This window comes from Pituophis catenifer, unplaced genomic scaffold, assembly GCF_029215685.1.
Source record: "Pituophis catenifer annectens isolate HBS135680 unplaced genomic scaffold, rPitCat1.0.hap2 SCAF_1, whole genome shotgun sequence".
Classification (NCBI taxonomy): domain Eukaryota; kingdom Metazoa; phylum Chordata; class Lepidosauria; order Squamata; family Colubridae; genus Pituophis; species Pituophis catenifer.
This window is the reverse complement of record NW_027256881.1, coordinates 16835515-16861199: the sequence shown is the minus strand read 5'-3', so window position 1 is coordinate 16861199 and position 25685 is coordinate 16835515. Positions and strand designations below refer to the sequence as shown.

The window sequence follows — 25685 nt, the reverse complement described above, 5'->3', positions numbered from 1 at the left end:
AAAATGTTTTAATTATACTGTGGTTTTGATTCTTGTTTGCTACCCACAGTTCCTTCTGGTAGATGGGCAGCCATTTAAGTTTAATAAAGAGTAAGGCTACCTCAAGGACAATCTGTGTGCTTAAGCTTTGTCTTGTATCACATTTCTCTGTATCTACACATTGGAGAGGAGAGAGGGACCAACCAACCAGCAAAACTGGGAATAATGGGATTTGCAACATCTGTTTTTAAAGGAGAGGAGAAAATCAAAACATTGCTTAAAGACATCCAGACAAAACTGCTGAAAGAAATTCTGCTGCTTTGAACAATATTTGCATTGATAGGTTGGTGATATACAGCCCTTCCATTTCCCCAGAATCTCACACTTCCTAGGTACCACTGTAGCTACCAATCAGGCCATGCACACTTTGGATTCACACCATTTTCAGATGTGTTTTCAATGTAATGGGTTCCAGTGAATCTATAAAGTTCCCTTGGAAAGGATGTGATCCCCCTTAATGCTGAGGTCCACAATTGGCTTGTAGGATCTGGTTGCTCATTCCAGCAGCAGAATGCCTAAACTAAGATTTTAGTGTGATTCAGCATCCTTCTTAAAAAGTGGGGTTGTGGTCTGAGGTAAAGAATGGTGTACGATCCTCTCCTAGTAGAACCCTGAGCTGTATGAAGTATCTATGCATTAAAGTTAAGAATCAACGGTTATATTTGTGAGAGTCCAGAGTTTTACATCCTTAACATAATACTATCTCCCTTGCCTAGAAGTGCCAGGGACCAAGGTTTCCTCCGCATTCTTTATTTTCCAGCCTCCTGCCCACCCCTTAATATGCTAAGAAGGCATATTTAAAGACCACAATGCATGTTTGGATGTAGGCCAGCTTTTTCCAGTTTTAGAACCACTATAACACTTAAGACACACAAATGACAATATGGACCGAGATTGGAGGAGGCCAAATGCCACCACTGCTGCTGTTTGCTCAGCCAACTATGGTTAAATAAAGGTTATTTTCAGCTTCTCTGGCAAGATGCGTCCTAGGTGCTTGTGAATCCATGTTCCGAAAAAAGAGCACAGGGGTAGAAGCGCTGGGTCTTTGGCCCCTTCAAGAGCTGAGAAGGCAACTCCAGGAAGAGAACTGCGACGAGGGGGCTGAAAATAATCTGCCAGCCACTGGTTATCATCTCAGATTTGTCATAAAATATACACCGAGGCGGAAAAGCAGGCTCTGTATTGAAGGTGCAGATGAGAAACTGTCCCCTCCGCTCACTCATACGTGGTAACGAAATAATCTAGGATAGGGGAACATTTCTGAAGATGGGGAGGAAAGAATCAAGCCCAGCAGAAATAGTGAGAACGCTCTTTGCCCATATAATCTGCTTCCAATAATAGTTAATGTCCTCAGTACTAAATATTAGATGGTCTAGGTTGAACCTGCTCCATTCCTTTTCTTGTCATTCAGTTTGGGCAGACAGGCTCTGGGAATTTTCAGCCCCCTGCTTTGGAGGAAGGGTACCCAAACCATGCAGGTGTCAGCTGGGAGTTGTATCCAAGAGTCACTTGGGTTCCTCATACAGTACTTCACCCTAATCCTTGAATCCCACACCTGATTTAAGTCCAGAGTTCCTTTTGGCAGCAGGAAGGCCTCAAGGCCTCAAGTTGGTGGCAGAAGCACTATTCGGGCGTGGCTTCATTGACATCTGTATGCAAGAGAATCACAGGGAGGGAGGGAAGGAGGGAGAGAGGAGGAGGAGGAGAACGCCCAGTGTACTGTGGATCCTTCGGTCAGCAGAGTAATAGTGCTCCCACCAACAGGGATAGCCAGGAAGGGGGACAGGCACTTGAAGGCTCATTCCTTCTTGGTCTTATTCTGGAATTTCTGATGAACAACTCGCAATGTGGTGAAGAAGTTGCCAATAAAGAGGGTGAGGAAGGGGAGGGCACACATCAGGACCTGCCAATGAAATTTACATGGTCAGCGCTTACTGCTTTAAGAGGAAGAGAGAAAGAGAAAGAGAAAGAGAAAGAGAAAGAGAAAGAGAAAGAGAGAGACAGAGACACAGAGACAGCAGTTTTCAAAAGGACTGGACTGCTGAAGAGAGATAAATTTAACAAAACTGTCAGGAATTTTAGAGTAGAACAGAGAGAGCAGTGCAAAGCATCAGAAAGAGGTGTTGTACCATGGATGTTAGTTCAAAGTGTTAAAGCACTTATGCCTTTCGTGAGGCTTGTATAGTTATTTACAAGGCTAGCCTTAACTGTCTTTATGTGTCGATGTACAGCAACTCTGATGATGTGCAACCCTCTGCCAGCAAAAATGGATCTCGCAAGGGCTGCCTGCAGCCCTCCTGAGCTCCGTTTTGTCTGGCAGAAGCACCGCAGGCCAGTCCTTCACTGTTTCCAGGGCGACCCTGCGGGCCAGATCTAAGCACCGCATGGGCCGGATCCAGCCCCTGGGCCTTGAGTTTGTCATCCCTGCTGTAAGTTGTATTGGTATGCACTCCTAGACAGCCATGCTGAGATAACAGTCAATCTCTCTCCATTATCTGATAACCTTCCATCCACTGCCTGTAATCCCTTTAAAGGTTGTTATCCACACTATGAGAGAGGCTGATATAATGGGCATTGGGAGGATTACTGAGATAGCTACATGTATTTTACCACGAGTCTCATGCTGGCTGCACTTAGAAGGCATTTGGATATTTCTGAAAGCATTGACAAAGCTTGTAATCTCCTCAACCGGGCCGTGATTTTGAAAGGGTGGGAAAGGAACAGAACATTTCCTCTTCCTGTGCTTACAAATTCACTCTTACCTGCCATTCTTTGCATTCTGGATGGCTGGCCAGTTGGAAAAGTGTGACGGCATTGAATAGTTGCCAGAACTAGAGAGAGAAGATAATTGTTTTATTTGCAACATGTCCGACTCCCACCCTCAAAAAAGGTGTCACTGTGAGGTCAGACCCCTGGTTTTTGGTAGCAGAATTTTTAGGATTTTTTAAATCAAAAAGCTCTCCTTCAAATGGAGAGCTCTCTGCTCCGATGAGCATCCCTGTCCCTCCCTCTGCCACCCACTGGGATTTCAACGTAATGTCAGCCCTGGAGGCATTTTTTTCTTTTTCTTTTGAATCAAGTTTCATTGATTTTTTCGCCCCCAAATTCACCCGCATATTTTATGAACAGAGTATTGGCCATATCATAACTTATACAATTTGTCTTATTCAAATACATTTTACTCAGTTTCGTCATTTTTGACGAAATCTTCTTTTTCCATTTTTTGATCATATCTTAAAATTTCTATGCTTATTTGTATAAACATCATCTTTATTCGCTCTCAAATTCTAATTTCTCTGTTTTTACTCATATTTATTCTTTTTTATTTTTTAATAATTCATTTTTTATCCTAGTGCATTTACACATGTTCGGGGTTACTTTCTTCCATTTCATCTTTTTTATTGTATAGCAATCTTTCTTCTCAATCTCTTCCATCTCCCTCCCTTCTTTCCTTCCTACTTTTTTTTCTTTGGATCTTCAGCAGGGGTGGTATTCACTTACTTTCACCACCGGTTCGCAAATGTGAGCGTGCGTCCATGCACGGCCCGTCCTTCTGCGCATGTGCTTTGCTGGCGTATGCGCCTTCCATGCACACACTCGGCCTCAAAAACGTGCCTAAATAGTATGGCATAGAGCTGGGGTGGATAGGCGGGCCCACCCACAATTTCTGCTACCGGTTCGGGCGAATTGGTTCGAACTGGCTGAATACCACCTCTGATCTTCAGGGCTGCCATACTTGGAGGATGGGCATGCTGTGGGAATTGGGAGGGGGGTTGGATGGCGACGGGGTAAGATGTATAGCCACCACCACCACAACATTCTTTCACTGGGAGTCAAGGACATTCAACCTGCACCTGGAGAGGCGTGCAACTGGGAAGCTACTCCAGTTAGGACGGTGACCTGATTGCGCCATGTGATGGACATGTGGGTGCAGGGGAAGGGACTTGGACTTTCCTTTGGGTGGGTAAAAGCTAGGAGCTTTCAGATTCGGGATTTCCCAGATGTGCCAATATGACATCTCTAATAAAATGGAACTTTGAGGAAATGCCTACCTCGGAGTCTTACTTGGTTGGGGGTGTTACTTGGAACCCTGACACATAAGCACAGGCTTTTTTGGCAGTTTAATTATCACATAAGGGGACAAGAGTTTGTTTGGGGTACAAAATGTATCTAGAATCCAGATTATTCACATGAGTTAATCAGGAGGTGCATCCCATCTAGGAGAAAGAAGACATATGAAACACTAATCCAGGGGTCTCCAACCTTGGCAACTTTAAGCCTGACGGGCTTCAACTCCCAGAATTCTGGGAGTTGAAGTCCGCCAAGCTTAAAGTTGCCAAGGTTGGAGACCCCTGCAATAATCGATACATCAAATTATTAGGTATAAATAAGGAATATTATTCCAGGACTATATGTCTTAATTACTCTTCACCTCAATCGTTTTTGGACTTCTCCCCAGAGCCCTCCAACAAACACAGGGAAGAAATTCCCCCCCCAAAAAACTGGCATTTGAGATGGGGAAAAACACAATATCTTAAGGAGTGCAATAGGTTTAAAACACAAAAAAACAGAACAAACCGGACAAATCAGATGAATTTTCTCAACCTTCACAAAGTATGCCAGAATCCCCTGTACCTGCCAGTTTCTATGGTGATTTGGCATCACTGTCCTGCCCACGCTGGTCATAAGTAAATTACAGTCTTTTGTAACAAACTCTCATTTTGCAGATAGGTTTGGAAGGGAAGGGGTCTTGTTCCTTTAACCATCTCACATTAGTCTTCATAACATGACGAACATTTATAACATCATTATTATCAGGTAAAAGCTCAATTTTCTAATTTATTTTATAAATTTATAACACGAAATAAATATATTATTATTATTATTACTATGTAGCATGGTTTCATTGTGTCTCATTTAGTCAGTTGTTTATAAGCACAGTATGTATTTCCCCTGAAAAAAGAGCTAGCAAGAGAAAAGATAAAATATACGTAAGAACTCTTACATTTGTCTAGTCTAGTGTAGTCTAAAGATTGGGAATTCTAGTCCCGCCTTATGCATGAAAGCAGGCTGAATGACTTATGGCCAGTGACTCACTCTCAACTCAACCCACCTTACAGGATTGTTGTTGTGAGGAAAATAGGAGGCAGAAGGAATATTAAGCATACTTGCCACATTGAGTTATTTCTAAAAAAATAATAAAAGACAGGATAAAAACTGCTAATTAAATAATCCCCACAAAAAAACTCAGAAGAAACTATGCCCCTTCAGATACAATAAACCTGGTTTTGCCTTGCCTAGACTAAAGATAATCCCAAAAGAAGTGATGACACACTTACTTGGCCGAAGAAAAGGAACGGAAGCAGGAAAGTGAGGCCTCTCCACATCCAGGACTGGAAACCCTCTGCAAGGAAAAACACACAGCCAAAGAATCAGGCCAAGGTCCAGCAGTCCCAATGGGCTCTTCAGACTGACTGGAGATGGCAATCTTTGGGAGATTTGACAGCTAACATTGGACCTCTCACCTCTCCTAGGCTAGCATTACCAGAACAGGAAATAAGAGAAGCTTAGAGACAGGCCAAACGTGCTTAAAATCCGCCTCCTCAAGAATAAAATGCTCATCTCTTTGAGAAGGGCAGGGTAAGCTGGTTTGAAAAGCAGAACTACCTCCTAGTCAAGATTCAGAATTTTTTTTTTTTTTTTTTTGGTAAAATGTGTTAACATGGCTATTTACAATTCTCTGCTTTTTTAAATGATGATATCTAGAAGAGGACTGTAAAAATGTTAATATCTCTAAAGCCACAAAGATCATATGGAACAGGATTTTCTTGGCTATGACATGCAATAGTCATTACCTCATTCTGGGGTGCTTTTGTTTTACTTGCTATTAAAGGTTACAGCCCTGGGAGCCCCTTCATCCAAATACGAACTAGGCCTGATCTAAATTGATGAAGCAAGCCTAAGATCTAATTCCAGTACCCAAAGCTAGGGGAAACTGCAGTTTGGAGGAATTATGGACCATACAAGCATCCTTGCAAGATGAGAATTGACGAAGCAAGCCTAGGCACAAGCTGTTGTTGTTGTTGTTGTTGTTGTTGTTATTATTATTATTATTATTGTTTTAAAAGTAAAATAATGGACATTGCTCAGCATCTCTGGTTTCTAACATTTACATCAAAATCAAGTTAATACGTAATCTATTCCTTGCTCTATATACAAATTTACATATCTCCTACTTCATTATATATCACGAATACAGTATACTGTATACTAGGCACAAGCTTTTGCTGTCCATCAGGCATTGGCCTGTTGTGGCTTCCCAGCGCTAGTACTTCACAATGATCCCATCTTTATGGCCACTTCTTTCTCCTTTCAAAACCAGTGACCAGAAGAGCATCTTCTGTGGAGATAGCAACAGCAATAGCATTTAAGACTTATATACCGCTTTACAGTGCTTTACTTTACTCTCTAAGCGGTTTTCAGAGTCAGCCTATGGCCTCCAACAATCTCGGTCCTCAATTTACCGACCTTGGAAGGATGGAAGGCTGAGTCAACCTTAAACCGGTGAGAACTGAACTGCCGGAAGCTGGCAGTCAGCAGAAGTAGCCTGCAGTACTGCATTCTGACCACTGCGCCACCACGGTCTGTTGACCCCACAGCCATTAGTGAATCCCTCACACAGGAGAGTTTGCCTCAGCAAAGGAAAAAGAGAAAGCAGAAATTCTACCTACCCACAGTGAGATCCATGTTGTGTCGTTCACCCAAAGCTCTCAACCGGTACAGACAACCACTCTGGTAATAATATTGAAGAAACTGGACAAAGCCTATCAAATTTCAGCAAAGGAGTTCAAAATTCAGGGGAGTAGCATGCACACTGAGATACTTAAAATTATCCATCCCTCATTGTTATTAAAGTGTCCCTTAAAAGCAAAGCTCTAGTTTTAAAGCCTTTCATCCATTACCTTTGGTGGTAGTATGGTTTTTCCCTTCTTAAAAACAAAAACATCTAGTGTTCACAGTATTGGGTGGGTGGGTGGAGCTCCAATACATTTGAGTTGCTTCAGCTACAGTAATTTGCCCTTTGCTTCACTGCCAGCTCCTTTGCCATTTCCCGTTTCCTCTCAATTTCCTCCCATGAGGAAATCCTTAGATAGTGTAGTTTGACTGCCCCTTATTCAAACACTCAGGCAGTAACAACAGAAGCCTCCCTCGGAAAATGGCGTTCTATGTTCCGTGTTGCAGAATTTTGGCAATGTAGCTACGAAAATAAAGGCTGGGATTCATCATTTTACTGACTCCCCCGATACTTGTGGGTCTTCAATCCAGAGGCGGTATTCAGCAGGTTCTGACCAGTTCTGGAGAACCGGTAGCGGAAATTTTGAGTAGTTCGGAGAACCGGTAAATACCCCCTCTGACTGGCCCCACCCACATCTATTCTCTGCCTCCCGAGTCCCAGCTGATCAGGAGGTAATGGGGATTTTGCAGTAACCTTCCCCTGGAGTGGGGTGGGAATGGAGATTTTACAGTATCCTTCCCCTGCATGCCCACCAAGCCACACCCACCAAGCCACACCCACAGAACCGGTAGTAAAAATTTTTGAATCCCACCACTGCTTCAACCGCTTCCTTCCTCCCTTTTCTTTAATGCCGTCCCACTTACTCTGATACATGGAGAATGTGAGGAACTGGTTTCTGAACTTCTGGTACATAAGGCCATCTGGCCTGCAAAGACAGAGGGAATGCAGAAACACACATGTAATCAGAATCCACTGACATGTGATGGACACTTGCTATTCTCCTAGAAGGCTCCGGAAAGGAATTAATCGAACTCACAGGATGTTAGTTAAAACCAGTGAAATCACAAGCATTACTCAGGGTGCCGTCGACTAGACAATGTCAGCTGGCGACTCCCAGAGGTAGAGCTTTCTCTGTGGGCGCATCCACCTTTTGGAATAAACTCCCCCGGGGGCTCCGGTTGGCCCCTGACCTTCACACTTTCCGCCGCGAACTAAAAACATGGCTGTTTAAATTGCCCAGCCTGGACTGATGGGGTTTTGATTTTTAATGTATTTTAATATGCGTTTAATATGCATTTTAACATGTTTCTTACTTGGATTGAGATTGTATATCTTAATTGTTGTGAGCCGCCCTGAGTCCTATGGAGGTAGGGCGGCATATAAATCTAATTAAAATAAAAATAAATAAAATTATGCTTAACTTTTTTTTTTTTTGAAGACTCACCAAGTCAGCATGACACCTGAGAGGAAGGTGGAGATGTAGTGATGAAGTACCCACCAGCCTTTAATCCTGGAAGAGCATATGTAAGCAGTTTCATTAGTATTTGTCTTTTAAGCATAATAGCCCAATATAGTAAGACGATTATTGGAAGCTCCATTTGGAAGGTGCAAGGGCAATAGCAGCTGGAATACCTTGCACTGAACACCAAACATAGTGCCAATAGCCATAGGTTTAGGGAAAACACCTGAGTTGCCTCTTGAGGAGACGTCTCCCCCCCTCCCCAATATTCCACTCTTGTTTAAGATTGCAAGGAACACCCAGGATTGATTTTCTCCACAAAAATGTAGAAGAATTTCTGCAGTCAGACCAGGAAGTGCTGTGCTGGATGGACTCACCTCCTGAATGCATTATGTGCAAGCCAAGATTCCGAAGGAGATGCTCCCATATTCAATCCCCAGAATTTTAAAGCAGGACTAGGAATAATTTTGCAGAGAACATGCAGGGTGTCCTGGCTAAATATGTATGTGATCTTCTTAGCTTAAGGAAGGAAAACGCTGGACAGAAGCACTACTTACTTAGAACCATTGTTGATCAAGATGCTCTCTCGAATCGTCAGCGTGCAGTAATACCAGACCAGGAGAAAATTGAAGACAGCATCCGTTACCCTGACATAAAAAGTGAGAAAGTGATGGGTCAATTATAATATCCTGTTTTCCCCAAAATAAGACATCCCCTAATAATAAGCCCAATTGGGCTTTTGAGCGCATGGCAATAAGGCCAAGCGCTTATTTCAGGGTTCAAAAAAATATAAGGGTCTTATTTTTGGAGAAACACGGTAATATAATTGTCTGATGAAGTGGGTGGCTGCTTGCCAGGTTCTATCTCTGGGATAGAGAACATAGAATAGGATTGGAAGGGACCTTGGAGGTCTTTTAGTCCAAACTCTTGCACAAGGTGAGAGATCCTATACCCGTGATGGTGAACCTACGGCACGAGTGCCACAGGTGGCACGCGGAGCCATATCAGTGGGCACCCAAGTTCAGCTCCAACGGGCATGCATGCGCTGGCCAGCTGATTTTTAGGTCTTCTGGGCCCACCGAACGTTGGGTAACAGGCTGTTTCTGGCCTCTGGAGGGCCCCTGGGGGGTAGGAAAGGCCGTTTTCACCCTCCCCAGACTCCTAGAAAGCCTCTGGAGCCTGGGGAGGGCAAAAAACGGGCCTACCGGGCCATCATGTGCCAAAAGCAGGGGGGAGCATGGCGGGTTACACACGGGGGGCAGGGCACATAGAATTATGGGTGTGGGCACGCATGCACACAACCCCCCCACACTCCCCCCACTTTTGGCATGCGATGGCAAAAAGGTTAGCCATCACTGTCCTATACCATTCTAGAAAAATGGTTGTCCAATCTCTTCTGAAGAACCTTCAGTGCTGAAGCACCCACAACTTCTGGAGGCAAACCATTCCACTGATTAATTGTTCTCACCAACAGGAAATTTCTCCCTAATTGTAGGTTGGATCTCTCTTCATAAGTGTAAAAAATGGTCATAAGTCACCTTTTTCAGGCCATTGTAACTTCAAACGGTCACTAAATGAACATTAACTATGGGCAGCGGGAAAAAAATTAAAAAAATAGGACGCTAAAAACAAAATGACCATTTGGAACAATAACCAATGTAAACATAAAATTCACAATCATCAATTAACCATCTTGTGCCAGCTCCATCATCACTGTTCCTTCCATTGTCAAGGGGGGGAAAAAATCTTCATTATTTTCCTAAATTGTTAGTCATATTACTAACTACTGTATTCCATCAATGGTATGACAATCCCAATTTTAAGAGGTCCCTTGCCACACACATAAAAAAAAAGAAGACGTGAGAAAAGCTCCCTCCATTACGGTATTCGTGGTGAATAAGTCATCTTTCACATCCCAGAATAAGGGACATTCGCTGTACGCTTCCCTCCCGCCAAGGAAATGGCCCCAGTCTGTTCACCTCTGCTCGTGTTACAGGAAGATTCTGCAATCTAAATAATCCTCCCTTTTAATAACAGTGGAAGTTTGGTTGGCTTTCCAAACCTTTCTCATCTGCATAGAGTAGAGTAGAGTAGAGTAGAGTAGAGTAGAGTAGAGTAGAGTAGAGTAGAGTAGAGTAGAGTAGAATAGAATAGAATAGAATAGAATAGAATAGAATAGAATAGAATAGAATAGAATAGAATAGAATAGAACAGAATAGAACAGAATAGAATAGAATTCTTTATTGGCCAAGTGTGATTGGACACACAAGGAATTTGTCTTGGTGCATATGCTCTCGGTGTACATAAAAGAAAAGATACATCCCTCAAGAATCATAAGGTACAACACTTAATGATAGTCATAGGGAAACAGAAATGATGAGAAGATTAATAGTAGTGCAGACTTAGTAACTAGTTTGACAGTGTTGAGGGAATTATTTGTTTAGCAGAGTGATGGCGTTCGGGAAAAAACTATTCTTGTGTCTAGTTGTTCTGGTGTGCAGTGCTCTATAGCGTCGTTTTGAGGGTAGGAGTTGAAACAGTTTATGTCCAGGATGCGAGGGGTCTGTAAATAGGAGACATAGGAGTCAGCAAGGCAGAGCCGGGTGCAAGAAAGGGAGGAGAGGCCCCTACCTCTCATCACTATCAAGAATTAATGTTGGCAGCTTACAATTTTTAGCCTGTTTATATTTGGATGCCCATTAAAATTAATCTCACTATACTGAAATTGCTGCTTCCTTCAACACCTGGATTTGCCTTTCCAAAAAAAGGAAGCTGACTCTGCCTTGCCATTTCCCAAAGTCCTCCGAGGATTGGAGGTAGCAACTTCAGCTGGCTGAAAGGAAGGGGAGAGATTGTCTATCTCTCAGGATTGTGGACTCACCTGGAGTTAAGGAGGAAGCGGCAGGTGAAGGAAATGATGAGCAAAATGATGGTGAGGTAAAGCTTGAACTTCTCGTACTCATCCTTATATGCAAACCTAAAAGGGGAGGCAGAAGGAGAGGGGGAATGAGCCAGTTCTGACAGCCATTTGTAATCCTGGCTCCGTTTTTCCAAACCTGCTACCTTCCAAGTATATTGTGACTGTAACTCCCCAAATCCTAACCCTAAGAAGTGGAGTTCCAACATAATCTGAAGGATGGCAGATGGAGGAGAACTTCTCAAGCTGTTTATCTACAGGCAGTCCTCAACATATGCCTGCAATTGAGTTCAGAATTACAGACAAAAGTCACTGTGATTGTTAAGTCGAGGCACCCGTGGGAGCGAAAGTAATTTTTCAGCCTTTTTTTTGGAGTGGCTAAGTGAATGTTGCAGTCAAGCAAAATGCCATGGTTGTTAAGCAAACCCACTCATTTAAGTGGGAGGTTTTTTGCTGGAAACCAGCAAAAACGTTACGAATCACAGTCGTGTGATAGCAGAATGCCACGAATCATAAAGCTGACTTGCAGCCTTGTGACCACAATTCATGTTTTTTGCTCTGGCAATACAACCATTTATGATGGCTGGAGATGCTTTACCGGCTGCAAAGAGCCTATTCCATGGCCTTTATAACTTTGAACAGCTGTGAAACAACTGGTTATTGAATGGGGACTACTTGTATGGCAGTTTATGGCTATAATAAATATTGATTTGATTTGAAAGCTCTTGGGACTCTGATGTCTTAAGGAACTCTTTACTCTCATATGAGCCTGCCTAGCACTGAGCATCAGAAAGCCTTCGCCTATGTGGCTTCTGGTTTTATTAAGGAAAAGCAGGAACAAGAGCTGTCCCAAAGGTGCTTTTTCAAGAGGCTACTGGACTTTCTGGTTTTTCTTTGAAGACATTTCACTTCTCATCCAAGAAGCTTCTTCAGCTCTGGCTGGATGGTGGGGAATGGACCATCCAGCCAGAGCTGAAGAAGCTTCTTGGATGAGAAGCGAAATGTCTTCAAAGAAAAACCAAAAAAAACAGTTGCCTCTTGAAAAAAAGCACCTTTGGGACAGACAGCAATGACCTGGATGACTGAGAATCTCCATAGACAGGAACAAGAGTTGTTAGAATCAGAATGGAATGGAAAACCCTCCCTGGAGGATTAATTAAATCAATTAAATTATACTTAGGAGAGTATAGTCTTTTTTCTTTCAAGAATATACCTGTGTTTCACCAAGCATTGTTTTGTGCCTCTGTTGATGATTAATCTGATTCTGTACAGACCTCGGTTTACAATGGCATTGAAAATTGGTATTTACAATGGGTCCTCACAGTTCTGACTGTTGCAGCATCCTTGCAATCGAACGATTGAGACTTATAATGTTCCCTGCCGACTTCTCACAAGGAAAGTCACTGGGGGAGCAGGCAGGAAGTCACAGTCACATGAAGAACTCACTTAATGACCCATACACTCACTTAGTGACATCAACAGGGTAATGCTGATCATCACTAAACAATGGGGTCAAATGTTGTTCTGCTTTACAACTGTGTCACTTACTGATAGCAGTCCCAGTCCCAACTGCTGTTGTAAGTTGAGCCATATACATATAACATACAACACTCAGTTTAATAGCAATAGCACTTAGACTTATATACAGCTTCATAATGCTTTACAGCCCTCTCTAAGTGGTTTATAGAGTCAGCCTATTGCCCCCAACAATCTGGGTCCTCATTTTAACGACCTCAGAAGGATAGAAGGCTGAGTCAACCTTGAGCTGGTGAGAATTGAACTGCCAGCAGTTGGCAGGCAGCAGAAGTAGCCTTCACTACTGCATTCTAACCACTGCGCCACCATGGCTCATTAATCTTAGCTTGTTTGATTGTTTTTGTGTCTTAGCACAAAAAGAAACTTCATTTGCATATTCTGAAATTTAAAAGAGGATTCCTAATCCGTAAAACATCTCAGCAAGGAGGGAAACTATAATCAATTAGCACCTACTTGGCTTGCTTGCTCAGCAGTGTGACATTGACATTTCCCAGCACGAGACTCAGGTACAACCTGGAACACAACAGAAAGAGGGAAAAAGTCCACCTCCATAACAATAACCTGAGTCATACAAGTCTCACATTCCGAGCATACTCAACATCTCAAATTGATCTGCAAGGAATCATAATAAGATATAGTCATCAGCCGCCTGGTTCCTTTTGACAGCAACTGTGAGAATACTGCATTAACAGGGTATATAATATGTGATTTTACTATAATTAACTGTAATTAACACACAACTGACATCTGTTCCCAGAGTTACCAAGAGCTGGTGGCACCAAACTAACTACAAACACCTTTGGCTATAGAATCATACTGGCATTCTGTCAGATGAAATATTTTAATGTATGCCAATAAGTGTACATTCAAAGTGACAGTAAAGCTATTCTAAATCTGCCTATGTTTAAACAGCCATTGGCTATAAGTAGCTAAGTGGAATCTCTCATTATAGTTTGTTTATTAAATTTATTTGCTACCCAATCTCGCTGTGATGTGGCTCTGGGTGGCTTACTATCGGATAAAATTATAGTATAAAAGATAAAAACAGTAAGAGATAACAGATTAACAGAGTTGGAAGGGACCTTATAGGTCATCTAGTCCAACCCCCCACTCAAGCAGGAGACCCTACACCAGTGATGGCTAACCTTTTTGTCGTCGCATGCCAAAAGCGGGGGGAGGTCATGTGCATGCGTACCCACACCCATAATTCAATGTGCCCCGCCCCCCCATGCATGGGACTCCCCCATGCTTCCCCTGCTTTTGGCATGTGATGGCACGGTGGGCCCATTTTTCGCCCTCCCCAGGCTCCAGTGGCTTTCTTGGGGGTGGGTGGGACCAGAAGTCGGGAAATGGGCCATTTCTGTCCTCTGGAGGGCCTCCCAGGGGGTGGGGAAGGCAGTTTTCACCCTCCCCAAGCTCCTAGAAAGCCTCTGGAGCCTGGGGAGAGTGAAAAACGGGCCTTCTCCACCCCCCTGGAGACCCTCCAGAGACCAGAAACGGTCCGTTTCCCAACTTCCGGTGGGCCCGGAAGGCCTGAAAATCAGCTGGCCGACGTGCACATGCGTGCTGGAGCTGAGCTAGGGCAACGCTCGCATGCCCACTGATATGGCTCCACCTGCCACCTGTGGCACACATGCCATAGGTTCGCCATCACGGGCCTAAGTTCTATCTATTTTATTGTTAGCTGTTTAGAGTCGTGAATGAAAGGTAGGTGGCTGTAGCAATCAAATAAATAATCAAGCAAACTATGAAGAACAGAATCCTTCTTATTTCCATGTTAATTTGGGGGAAATCTGAGTTCAATCCCCTTACCCGTTCTTCTTTGGCAAGTATGATTCCATTTCAAAAAAGACATCCTGTCTCTCTTTGATCATGTTTTGGAGTTCTTCGAGAGCATCCTCATCCTGCTTCTGGTCAGGAAGAGATCTGCATCTGTACAGGACCAGGAAGAAGGAACACATTTCAAAGAAGACAGAAAGTGATTGATAAGCAGACGAATCTCCCCTTAAACTTCCAAATCCAGCATCCTAAGCTTTCAGTTCCTGTTTCAAAGCTTCTGTGCCTCAGCCTTGAGATGGTATCCTCAGGGTGTCAAGCTGGCGGCCTGCGGGCCAGATGCGTCACGGGCAGGCCACCATGCCCAACCCAGCTCCGCGAAGGGGAAAAAACGTCACGATACGTCACGCGACGGCAACATAACACAACAAGCTTGACACCTGTGCTCTAGAATTTCACACAGTGATTTTTTTTTTCTCCCAGCTGCATGTGGAGGAGATGGAAACAGGTGAGGATCATGGCTGGAGTCCCAAAGGTGCTTTTTTTCAAAAATTGCCTTTTGAAAAAGCCTATCAACAAGACATCTCCTGTTCCCATTTTAAGTGAACTATTGGTGCAAGTCACAAAGGAAGTGCTTATCCAAGCAGTAATGAGAATCCTTTCCAAATACACACTAATCTCAAAACTAGTATTTGGCAATAGAAGGGTGTAATGAATATACACTCAGGGTATAAAGTCTGCTTCTTCCTCTTGAAAGGCAAGAAATGCATGCAGATGGAAAGTTATCGGAGCCTACAATGAGCATTTCCTTTCAAAGTCTTTTGTAACATCAAATTGCAAAACAATTTATATAAAAACAACTACTAACATTCCAACTGACAACCTAATTGTTATTATAAATTCTTGCAAGACTTATTTACAAACCAGTATGGCTTTAGCAGATAAGCAAATATAATGTTGCAGAAACAAGTATTTGGAGAGCACTATAGCTTATTAATTTAATTTTAATAAGAGTTAACACCGCTGCTTCAACAACCAGTCATTTTATCTTTCTTTTTCCTGGTTCCCATAAGGAGATTAACTCTTCTACCTCAAAGGCTCAACTTTTTATAACCTTACTCCATTTAAAACTTTTCTGCCAGCTGATGTGTGGATTTATTCAGAAGAAACACATCAAATTTCTGGCTTAAACACAGAATGGCAGCATTGCAAAATGTAATGTAAATGTAATGTAATGTGTCTCCAAAGTTGGCAACTTTAAAACTTGTTGACTTCAACTCCCAGAATTTCTGAAGCAGCCAATTGAAGTCCACAAGTCTTAAAATTGCTAAGTTTGAAAACCCCTGATGTAAATCATACAACATTCAATGGTAAAGGTAAAGGTTCCTCTCACACATATGTGCTAGTCGTTCCCAACTCTAAGGGGCGGTGCTCATCTCTGTTTCAAAGCTGAAGAGCCAGCGCTGTCCGAGGACGTCTCCATGGTCATGTGGCCGGCGTGACTAAAACGCCAAAGGCGCATGGAACGCGGTTACCTTCCCACCAAAGGTAGTCCCTATTTTTCTACTTGCATTTTTTTACGTGCTTTCGAACTGCTAGGTTGGCAGAAGCTGGGACAAGTAATGGGAGCTTACCCCGTTACGTGGCACTAGGGATTCGAACCGCTGAACTGCCGACCTTTCGATCGACAAGCTCAGCGTCTTAGAAACTGAGCCACTGCGTCCCCCTGTTCAATGGTACAAACTTATTTAAATTAGCCCTGAAAGAAAACCATTTTTACCTCAGCTTTCCCATAATTGTTAGTAAAAGGAAGGTGTTCAGATATGCCTAAAATTTATTAAATAGCATTTATCCAAGCAAAGTTTAAAATCATATTAGCAGAAAAATCTCAGAATGTAATAAGAATGTAATACATGGCACAATTCTTACCTGAACTCAAGCAAAGTTGTAAAGTGAAAGATTTCTCAATCAAGCTGGTTTTTCCCCCCACAATGGGGCATACAATACCAACACATGGAACAGGCAAGCAAGAAGCTTGAAAAACTTAATCCAGGAGCCAGCAATATAGTAACCCCCCACCCCTGCATTAAATTCTAGATTAAAACTGAAACAAACTCTTAACCTTTCAATGTTCTTACATGAAATCTCACAAAACGCCAGGCAAAAATGCTAAAACCTTACCGTTTGTTGTTGTTGGTCAGTCGCTAAGTCGTGTCCGATTCGTTGCAATCCCATGGACCATAGCTTGCAAGGTCTCCCTGTCCTCCACTACTTCCCAGAGTTTGCCCAAATTCATGTTCATTGCGTCAGTGACCCCTATCCAACCATCTCATCCTCTGCCGTCCCCTTCTCCTTTGGCTTTCCATCTTTGCCAACATCAGGGCCTTTTCCAACAAGCCGTCTCTTCTCATTTGGTGGCCAAAGTATGTGACCTTCAGCTTCAGTGTCTAAAATCTCATCTAATATTAATTAATTTTCAGCTTCCCTTCCTGCCTATCTTTGAATAGATCGACAGCTCCTGGCTTAATTTCTGTTCCTACCAGCTTCTCCCAACTCTTGTGCTGAGACAGAAAATGCCCTGATAGAAGCAAAATGGGCAAGACTTTTCAACAGACTGATTTTCACTTTTAAGATGGACTTAAGAGAGGAAGGAAAGAATCTAAACTATTAAACGATTTTCAAGTCTAGTTGCTGTCTGGTCTCCTTTAAAAGAAGGGAGGGGGGAAAGAAGGAGCAGGTGAAGGAACTGACACACTTGAAGAAAAGAGAGCCAACTCAACCTCATGGTTCATAATTCAATTTTTGGCATTTAGATATAATACAAAAGTTATCTGCTTGCTCAATAGTTAATACACATGACCTGTCCAAGCACTTCCACCCAGGCATTGCAAACAATATAGAATAATGACTATAAACATACTTCTTAAGTGTCAGAGAGAGCTCCTTTAGTTGCTTTTTCTGTCGTGAAATGGAGCTGGAGATGCTATCTTGGAGCTTTGTCAGATCTTCCAGCTTCTGTCTGTATTGCTTCTGAGTTTCCTAATGAAAACAAGAACAGAGTACCACAGCTTAGGACAGAAACTTGACATTTTTCTACAATGCAAGTTAGTACATGCCTGGTACATAAAAAGTTGGAGAGCTTCATCATTAATAGCAGACATGGGCTGTTATTCACTTATTTAAGCAATTCCCACAGGGTTCTTTCAAAAATCATCTCAAGCCGTGATTGGTTGAGCAAGCCATAGTTATGAAGTTATCTATAACGCTAAGTTATACACCAGCTTTTCTGAATTTGGGCACTTGCCAGATATGTGCACCTCAACTTCCAAAGTTCTCAACAACTGAATATTCTGGATACTTGTTCACATATCTAGCAGGCCTCTAAACTGGGGAAAGGGGTTACAAATAATTTATTTATAAAGATAATGAACGAGTTGACACTTCTTAAACCATAATTTATTATATAAGCCACATTACCTGGGGCCACATCTTGTTTTAAGGCAAAAATTAATCACAACCTTCTGAAACCCACAGAAACTTTACAAACTTTACAAATTGTCAGCTGGTATATTACTACTTGGACTTCAAGGTTCTAGTAACGACATTTTAAACTTTGAATGGCTTGAGATTGTGATACTTGAAAAACCTCTTCCAATATATACCTACCCAATCCTAAAGGTCTATCAGGTAGAAGAGCCCTACCCTACCTATCCCACAGCTGGAAGAGATGTGCTATTTTGTGATGCCTTCACTAATTTGGCATCCTGGCCTCGGAATACCCTTTCCTGGATCCTGGCTAGCACTGATGTTATCTGTTTGAGTCAGACAAAGACCTGACTTTTTACTCTCAAATTTGGACCTTAGAATAGAATAATAGAGTTGGAAGGGACCTTGGAGGTCTTCTAGTCCAACCCCCTTAGGCAGGAAACCCTACACACAATGACCATCAGGTGACCATGCCTTTAAACAACCCCTCTGCTTTGTTTTAATAATCTAGCTTTGTTATATACTGGTTTTCTAGATTATAACTTACCAAAAGGTTGTTTGAATGGCAAACAAACTGAAAATATTTTAAGTCACAAAATGTTAAGCCACAGACCCTGATTTAGAAACTACAGTTGTTAAATTCACACCCTATATATATATAAGTAGTCCCTGACTTATGACTACATTGAGACCAAAATTTCTGTTGCTAAGAGAGATAGTTAAGTGAGTTTTGCCCCATTTAACAATCTTTCTTGCTCCTTTTTTTGTCAAGTGAATCACTGCAGCTGTTAAGTTAATGACAAGGTTGTTAAATGAATCTGGCTTCCCCATCAACTTTGCTAGTCAGAAGGTCACAAAAGCGGATCATGTAACCCTGGGACACTGCAACCATCACAAAAATGAATAAGTTCAGTTGCCAAGCATCTGAATTTTGATCACATAACCATGGGGATGCTGCAATGGCCGTAAGTGTGAGAAACGGTCAAAGGTCACTTTTTTTCAGTGCTGCTGTAACTTTGAACGGTCACTAAACGAACTGTCGTAAGTGAAGGACTACCTATAGTAATCAAACCTAAAGGAAACAAACCCCACAATGGCTTTACAAGGTGCATAAATCTAGTAGAGATCAGGTAGCTTATGAGCCAAAAATTGTTGACCACAAACTTCTAATGTTTCTCTGCATATGGAAAAGTGGGGAAAGGGAGATTCAGGAACAGGACGTTTTCTGAAAGGGCCCTGTACACTGATGATGTAATACCACTAAGCAAGACTGTACTTTGGTCTCAAGGCAAAGATGCCTGCGCTTGCTTGGCAGAGCTGCAAGTGCAGCCCTGTTGCTCAATCTATTGTACTTTACAAGGCTGAGGAACAACCTTTCAACCAGGATAGATGATGCAAATACAAGTCAGAAGGATGTCAAAGTGAACTCCCTCATTATTCAGGTTTCTCTGCCATCTGAAAAGGTGTGTCACAATTATCACTGAGTAACATAGGGCAATTATTTGTGCTTTGTATGCAGAAGACATCTATACACAAAGGTCAGTAGATGTGCCAAAGTCTAGGTCAGGGATAGGCAACCTGCGGCTCTGGAGCTGTATGTGGCCCTTTCATCCCTCTGCTGCGACTCCCTGTTGCCAGTCGGCTCCACAATTGATAGGGCTTTTGGTTAGGACAGGTAGAGGCAAAAGGACAGCATGCTAGGAGGAGACTCTATGTGGGGGGTGCCTGTACTTCCAGTTGGCAGAGGAAAAAAGGACACTAAGGTAGGAGACTCTGGTGGGGGAACCAGATTTCCGGTCGGCTCCAGAATTGAAAGGGGGCCCTTCTGGTTAGGACTTTTGTGGCTCTTTGAGTGTTTAAGGTTGCTGACGCCTGATCTAGGTGCAGTGATATTCCCTTACTTCCAACTGTTGTCCTTTAATGATCAGAAACGTCCTAAGTATCCATCAAACTGCAATCTGGTACATTAAGACTGCTCGAAAAGGACAGGAACCCAAAAGTCCAGAGAATTCCCTCCATTCTTGTTATTCTGTTCTACTATTTTGTTATTCCCATCCTTGAGAACCAGAATATTCTTTTGATAATCTGTGTTATCAACAGGAAGGAAGAAGCATAACCACCTACACATTCAAATACCATTGCAAAGTTCCTCCTGTATCTTTGCTATTTCTGTGTGCATAGACCTCCTTCTCTTTAATTAAGTTGTTCTTGAATTAAGACTCCTTCACATCAAGCTTGACTTCCAACCATCTAGGTCTCTCGGCAATGACACAGAAGTGATTTGTTACTGCTTTTTCTACTATGTTTTCCTGAAAATAAGCCCTCCCCCGGAAATAAACCCTCCCCCCTAAAATAAGCCCTCCCTGAAAATATTTAAACGCATGCACAACCGGTCACCACCATTTCCTCTGTTTAGGGTTAGGGAGACAGAGCTGGAAATCAGGTAAGACGGCAAGAGGAGCCGCGTCTTGTTCCATGCGCCCCAAAATAATAAGACCTCCCCGAAAATAAGGCGAAGCGCTTATTTCGGGGTTCAAAAAATGTAAGACAAGGTCTTATTTCGGGGAAAAACGGTAGGATATTTTTTTCTATTTTGGTGGTCTCTCATCCAAGTGATAATCAATTCTGATCCTGCCTAAGATTTTTAAGAGCAGCCAAGATCAGCTAAAGGCTGCCACCTGTTGTGACATCTGGACTAGGATCAGGGAGATCTGTTTCAAGGATTTAATCCAGAGGTCTTCAAACTTGGCAGCTTTAAGACTTGTGGACTTAAACTTCCAGACTTCTCCAGCCAGCTCTGCTCCACTGAATTCAAAGTCTCCTTAAAGATAATAAAGAAGTCTTCCCACTGCCTGTTATTTCCCACAGGACTCATTCTGGAAAGTATCACAACACATTGAAAGGAGGAATGAGTGTTTAGCACAGAGGTCTTCACCCTTGGGTGAATTCTCTGGGAGTTGAAGTCCACAAGTCTTAAAGCTGCCAAGTTTGAAGACCTCTGGATTAAATCCATTGTAACTCACTGGGTAATTGAGAACAATCATTTTTTCTCAGCCCAATCCCAGTCCCAACCAATTTCATAGGGTTAAAATTCCTGCATAAACTTCTTTGAGCTCCTGATGAAGGCTGGGATGTTTATCTAGTAAATAAATCAATTCACCAGAAGCTACTGTTTGTACAACCAGATCTATTTAATGTCTACAAATGCATCATCTACCAAGCCTGATTAACATTTTTCATTCTTGATTAGTTTCATTCCTAATTAGCGTCTTTCTGTGTACAGGTAGACCTCGATTTGCAAGAATTCATTTAGTGATTGTACAATGACACTGAAAAATGTGACTTACGACCATTTTTTCACAGTTACGATCTTTGCAGCATCCCTGTGGTCATGTGATCAAAATTCAGGTGGTTCATATTTATGACGGCTGCACTGTCCCCAAATCATGCAATCACCTTTTGTGACATTCCGACAAGCAAAGTTAAAGGGGAAGCCAGATTCACTTAACAATTGTGTTATTAACAAGTGCAGTGATTCACTTAACAACCGTGGCAAGAAAAGTCATAAAATGGGGCGAAACTCACTTAACAAATGTCTCACTTAGCAACGGAAATTTGGGGCTCAATCAGGGTGGATTTGATTTAAATCGAGTTGATTTAAATCACAATTTAAATCATGATTTAAATCACTAATAAAAAGGCTTGATTTAAATCAACTCGATTTAAATCATAATTTTTAAAGAGCAACTGTCATCTCTGCTACTCCTTTGACCCACTGTTGACTCACCGATAGTCCCAGTGTTGCAGAATATACAGCCTCATGCTACATAACTAAGCTCCATTTCATGCTGAATAAACTAAATTATTTATGTATCTTAAATAGAAAACTATCTTACGATAGATTTTTACCCCAAAGTTTTTTATTAAAATAAATTCGATAAAAATAAAAAAAAATCCAATTTAAATAAAAAAAGTCTGATTTTTTTGATTTTTTTAAAAAAAATCATTGATTTTTATCCACTCTGGGCTCAATTGTGGTTGTAAGTTGAGGATTACCTGTATTGCATGAACTCAGTCTCCTTGGTAATGGCAACATTTTATTTATCAGTCAAATTTATATGGCCACCCATCTCATAAAAATTGACTCTGAATTTACAGAGAAAACACATATATACAACAATCATATAAAAATATAAGAGTATTAAATGTTAAATATTATTAAAAGCAAAATACACAAATCCCAGGCAAAGAGAGAATGGAAATATCCATCTCAGTAGTGGAGCCATCTAGACCAGGGGTCCCCAACCCCTGGTCCGTGGACCAGCACTGATCCGTGACATGCCAGAAACCGAGCCACGTAAACAAGCGAAGCCCCATCCGCAGGATGCAGGCAGCATATGAAACCACGCCCCCTCCAGTCCACGGAAAAACCTCTCTCCACGGAACCGATTCCTAGTGCCCAAAAGATTGGGGGCTGCTGATCTAGACATATCTCCAGATCGCTGGGAGCCCCAGGCCTGGTGACATAACCAGGTCTTGAGGACTTCAACAAGGACAGAGCTAATCTAATTTCAAGCAGAAGAATGTGCCACAGCAGAGAAGACCTGATGAATGAGTTCCCCCAAATGTATCTTCCTAACTGATGGTACTTGCGTGTGCCAGGTCTAATGGGGTGGGGGCTGATGCAATTGGGGAGAGCCGGTCCCTCAGATAACCCAGTCCCATATCATGAAAAGCTTGAAAGGTTAAAACCAGCATCTTGAATTGGACCTAGAAACAAACTGGTAGCCAATGCAGCTCACAGAGCAAAAGTGCAGCATGCACTGTTTTAGGAGCACGCAAACCGCCTGTGCATTCTGTACCAGCTGAAACTTCCAGATACTCTTCAAGGGCAGCCCCATAAAGAGTCTGTTATAGTAGTCTAAACTGAAGGTAACTAGAGCATAGGTGACTGTAAGCAGAGCTTGCCTATCCAGGAATAGGCGCCACTGGCACCTAAGATGCTGGGCAAAGGCCCCAGATGCCATGGACTGCCATCTGCTTATTAAGCAGGAGTCGTGAGTCTCTAGGAAGAGCCCTGGATTACACATTGGGAAATCAGTGGGCCCCAAAATCATTCAGTCTTGTAAGGGCTCTTTTGGTGTACACGTAGTCCTCGACTTACAACAGTTCATTTAGTGACCGTTCAAACTTACAACAGCACTGCAAAAAGTGACTTATGATGGTTTTTTAGACTTGCGACCATTGCAGCATCCCCATGGTCAGGTGATCAAAATTCAGATGCTTGGCAACTGACTTCTATTTATGACAGGTGCAGTGCCTTGGCTAGATACGGAACTGACAGGTAAACTGTAGTTGTAAGGATTTTTTTTTTACCTTCATAGCAGATATCTTAGATACCCTTTGATTTTGTAATTTACAGCAGAGCAAAAGCATATCTACGGTAATAACTGCTACTATGCAACTGGTGCCAGAAGTACAGAGCCCTTGATATTGATAATGTGATAACCCTTTGGACTAGTAAAATAATGATATAGCCATGTCTTCTGTCTACAGTATCTACTGATGGATACAAGGCTGCTCCAGCCAAACACAGCTATTTTGCAGAAGGCATTTATTTAAAAAAAACGATCATCCATTTGTAAATGAATGTAAATGATCATTCAAATAAAAGTCAGATCATTTGGTCTGCAAAGGCCCCCTTTAAAGATAACAGCAAGCGAGGCATCACACTCAAGAAAAGCTTCCATCCACCTCCACCCCTTACTGAAAGCACCAGGCAGGGAAGGCACTCTTCACATGCTCAGCAGTGCTCTTCTCATGCATGCAGTAGACTAGAAGATATAAAAACTCTCTCTCTTCTCTCTTTCTGCTTTAATAGAAGTTGGACTTCTACCTAAAGAAACCCGAGTTTGTGCCCGCACTCCCCTCTCCTCCCCTCCCCGCTTCGAGCCCAGGCAATCTGCACATGCTCAAAATACTCTTTTCTTCACCCAAGCGGGAAGGAGAGCAAACGGTTTGTTCATCCAGTCCGAGAGGTATTATTTCCTCCACCCCACGCTTGTCCGATGTCAACTCCCGGGCTGGGAACGGAGCAGCATCCCCCTTTCCTTCAGATGACCCCCGGTTGAGGAACGCTGCCAACTGGAGGCGGCCGCCGGGGGGGACTAAGACCGGCTTCCTCCCGCTCGCCGCCGCCGCCCGACTCCCGTTTGTCTCCGGCTCGACAACGCCCCTTTCCATGACGTGGCATTTCCAAACACCCCCCCCCCTCCCGAAGATCACCTGCGCGAGCTGGAAGCCGTCCTGCAGCTCCCCCCAATCCCGGAGGCAGTCGGCGACCGAGGGACGGCGGGCCATGGCGACTGTGTCGGAGACCGGCGAGCAACCCCAGTTCCCGACGCGCCTTCCCGCAGAGCGGGGGCGGAGTGGAGAAAGAGGCGGGAGCAACGTTTCCCGAAGGACGGCTTTCGGCCAATCCGACACGGCTCTCGGGGACCCGCCCGCTGAGGGCCCGGCCAATGAGCGCCGAGGCGAAAGACAGCGGCCGGCGGGCGGAATGAAGGACGGCTGAGAGGGCAGGAGGGCGAGAGGTCGAACATAGAATAATAGAGTTGGAAGGGACCCAGGAGGTCTTTTAGTCCAGGGGAATTCTGGGAAGTGAAGTCCGCCAGGCTTAAAGTTGCCAAGGTTGGAGACCCCTGTTCTAGTCCAACCCCCTGCTGGAGCAGGAGTCCCTATACCAGGGGTGAATTTCAGCAGGTTCTGGAGAACCGGTAACGGAAATTTTGAGTAGTTCCGGCAAATACCACTTTCTGGCTGGCCTCAGAGTGGGGTGGGAATGGAGATTTTGCAGTATCCTTCCCCTGGAGTGGGGCTGGGAGCGGGAATGGAGATTTTGCAGTATCTTTCCACTGGAGTGGGGTGGGAATGGGGATTTTGCAGTATCCTTCCCCTGGAGTGGGGCTGGGAGCGGAGATTTTGCAGTATCCTTCCCCTGGAGTGCGGTGGGAATGGAGATTTTGCAATATCCTTTCCCTGGAGTGAGGTGGGAATGGGGCTTTTGCAATATCCTTTCCCCAGGAGTGGGGTAGGAATGGAGGTTTTGCAGTATCCTTCCCCTGGAGTGGGGGGGGAATGGTGATTTTGTAGTATCCTTCCCCTGCCACATCCACCATGCCACGCCCACAGAACCGGTAGTAAAAAAATTTGAATTCCACCACTGAGGAGATTCTACCATTTCAGACAAGTGACTGTCCAATATCTTCTTGACAGCCTCCAGTGTTGGAGCACCCACAATTTCTGAAGGCAAGCCCTTCCCTTTGGTTCATTCCTCTTACCCTTAGGAAATTTCTCCTTTGTTCTAGGCTGCTTTTCTCCTTGGTTAGCTTCCAACCATTGTTTCTTGTCATGGGCTTTGGGCTTTGGGCAATAGTTTGACCTCCTCGTCTTTGTAGAAGCCCCTCAAATATTGGAACACTGCTATCATGTCCTTCTTTTCGTGAGACTAAACATATCCAATTCCTGTAACCGTTCATGATGTGATTTCGCTTCCAGCCCCATAATCCTTTTTGTTTCTCTTCTCTGTACTCTTTCCAGAGATCGTGTGTCAGACAGTAGGATGTCAGATACCGGTGAAGTCGCAGCAATGTGGTGGCCTAACTATCCTGCTAAGA

The 25685-nt window shown here is 43.2% G+C and overlaps 1 protein-coding gene across 1 annotated transcript; it reads right to left on the bottom strand.

Moving 5' to 3' along the window:
• Positions 1–856: 856 nt before the first annotated feature.
• Positions 857–24416, bottom strand: TMEM120A (transmembrane protein 120A). Its single transcript, XM_070932102.1, has 12 exons — positions 24295–24416; positions 17444–17562; positions 14560–14679; positions 13201–13260; positions 11176–11271; positions 8852–8941; positions 8280–8345; positions 7699–7760; positions 6771–6863; positions 5379–5443; positions 2802–2870; positions 857–1942 (listed from the first exon to the last, which is right to left on the bottom strand). The coding sequence occupies exons 1-12, from the start codon at positions 24367–24369 to the stop codon at positions 1838–1840; spliced, it is 1020 nt and encodes a 339-aa protein (XP_070788203.1). The 5' UTR covers positions 24370–24416; the 3' UTR covers positions 857–1837.
• Positions 24417–25685: the final 1269 nt, after the last annotated feature.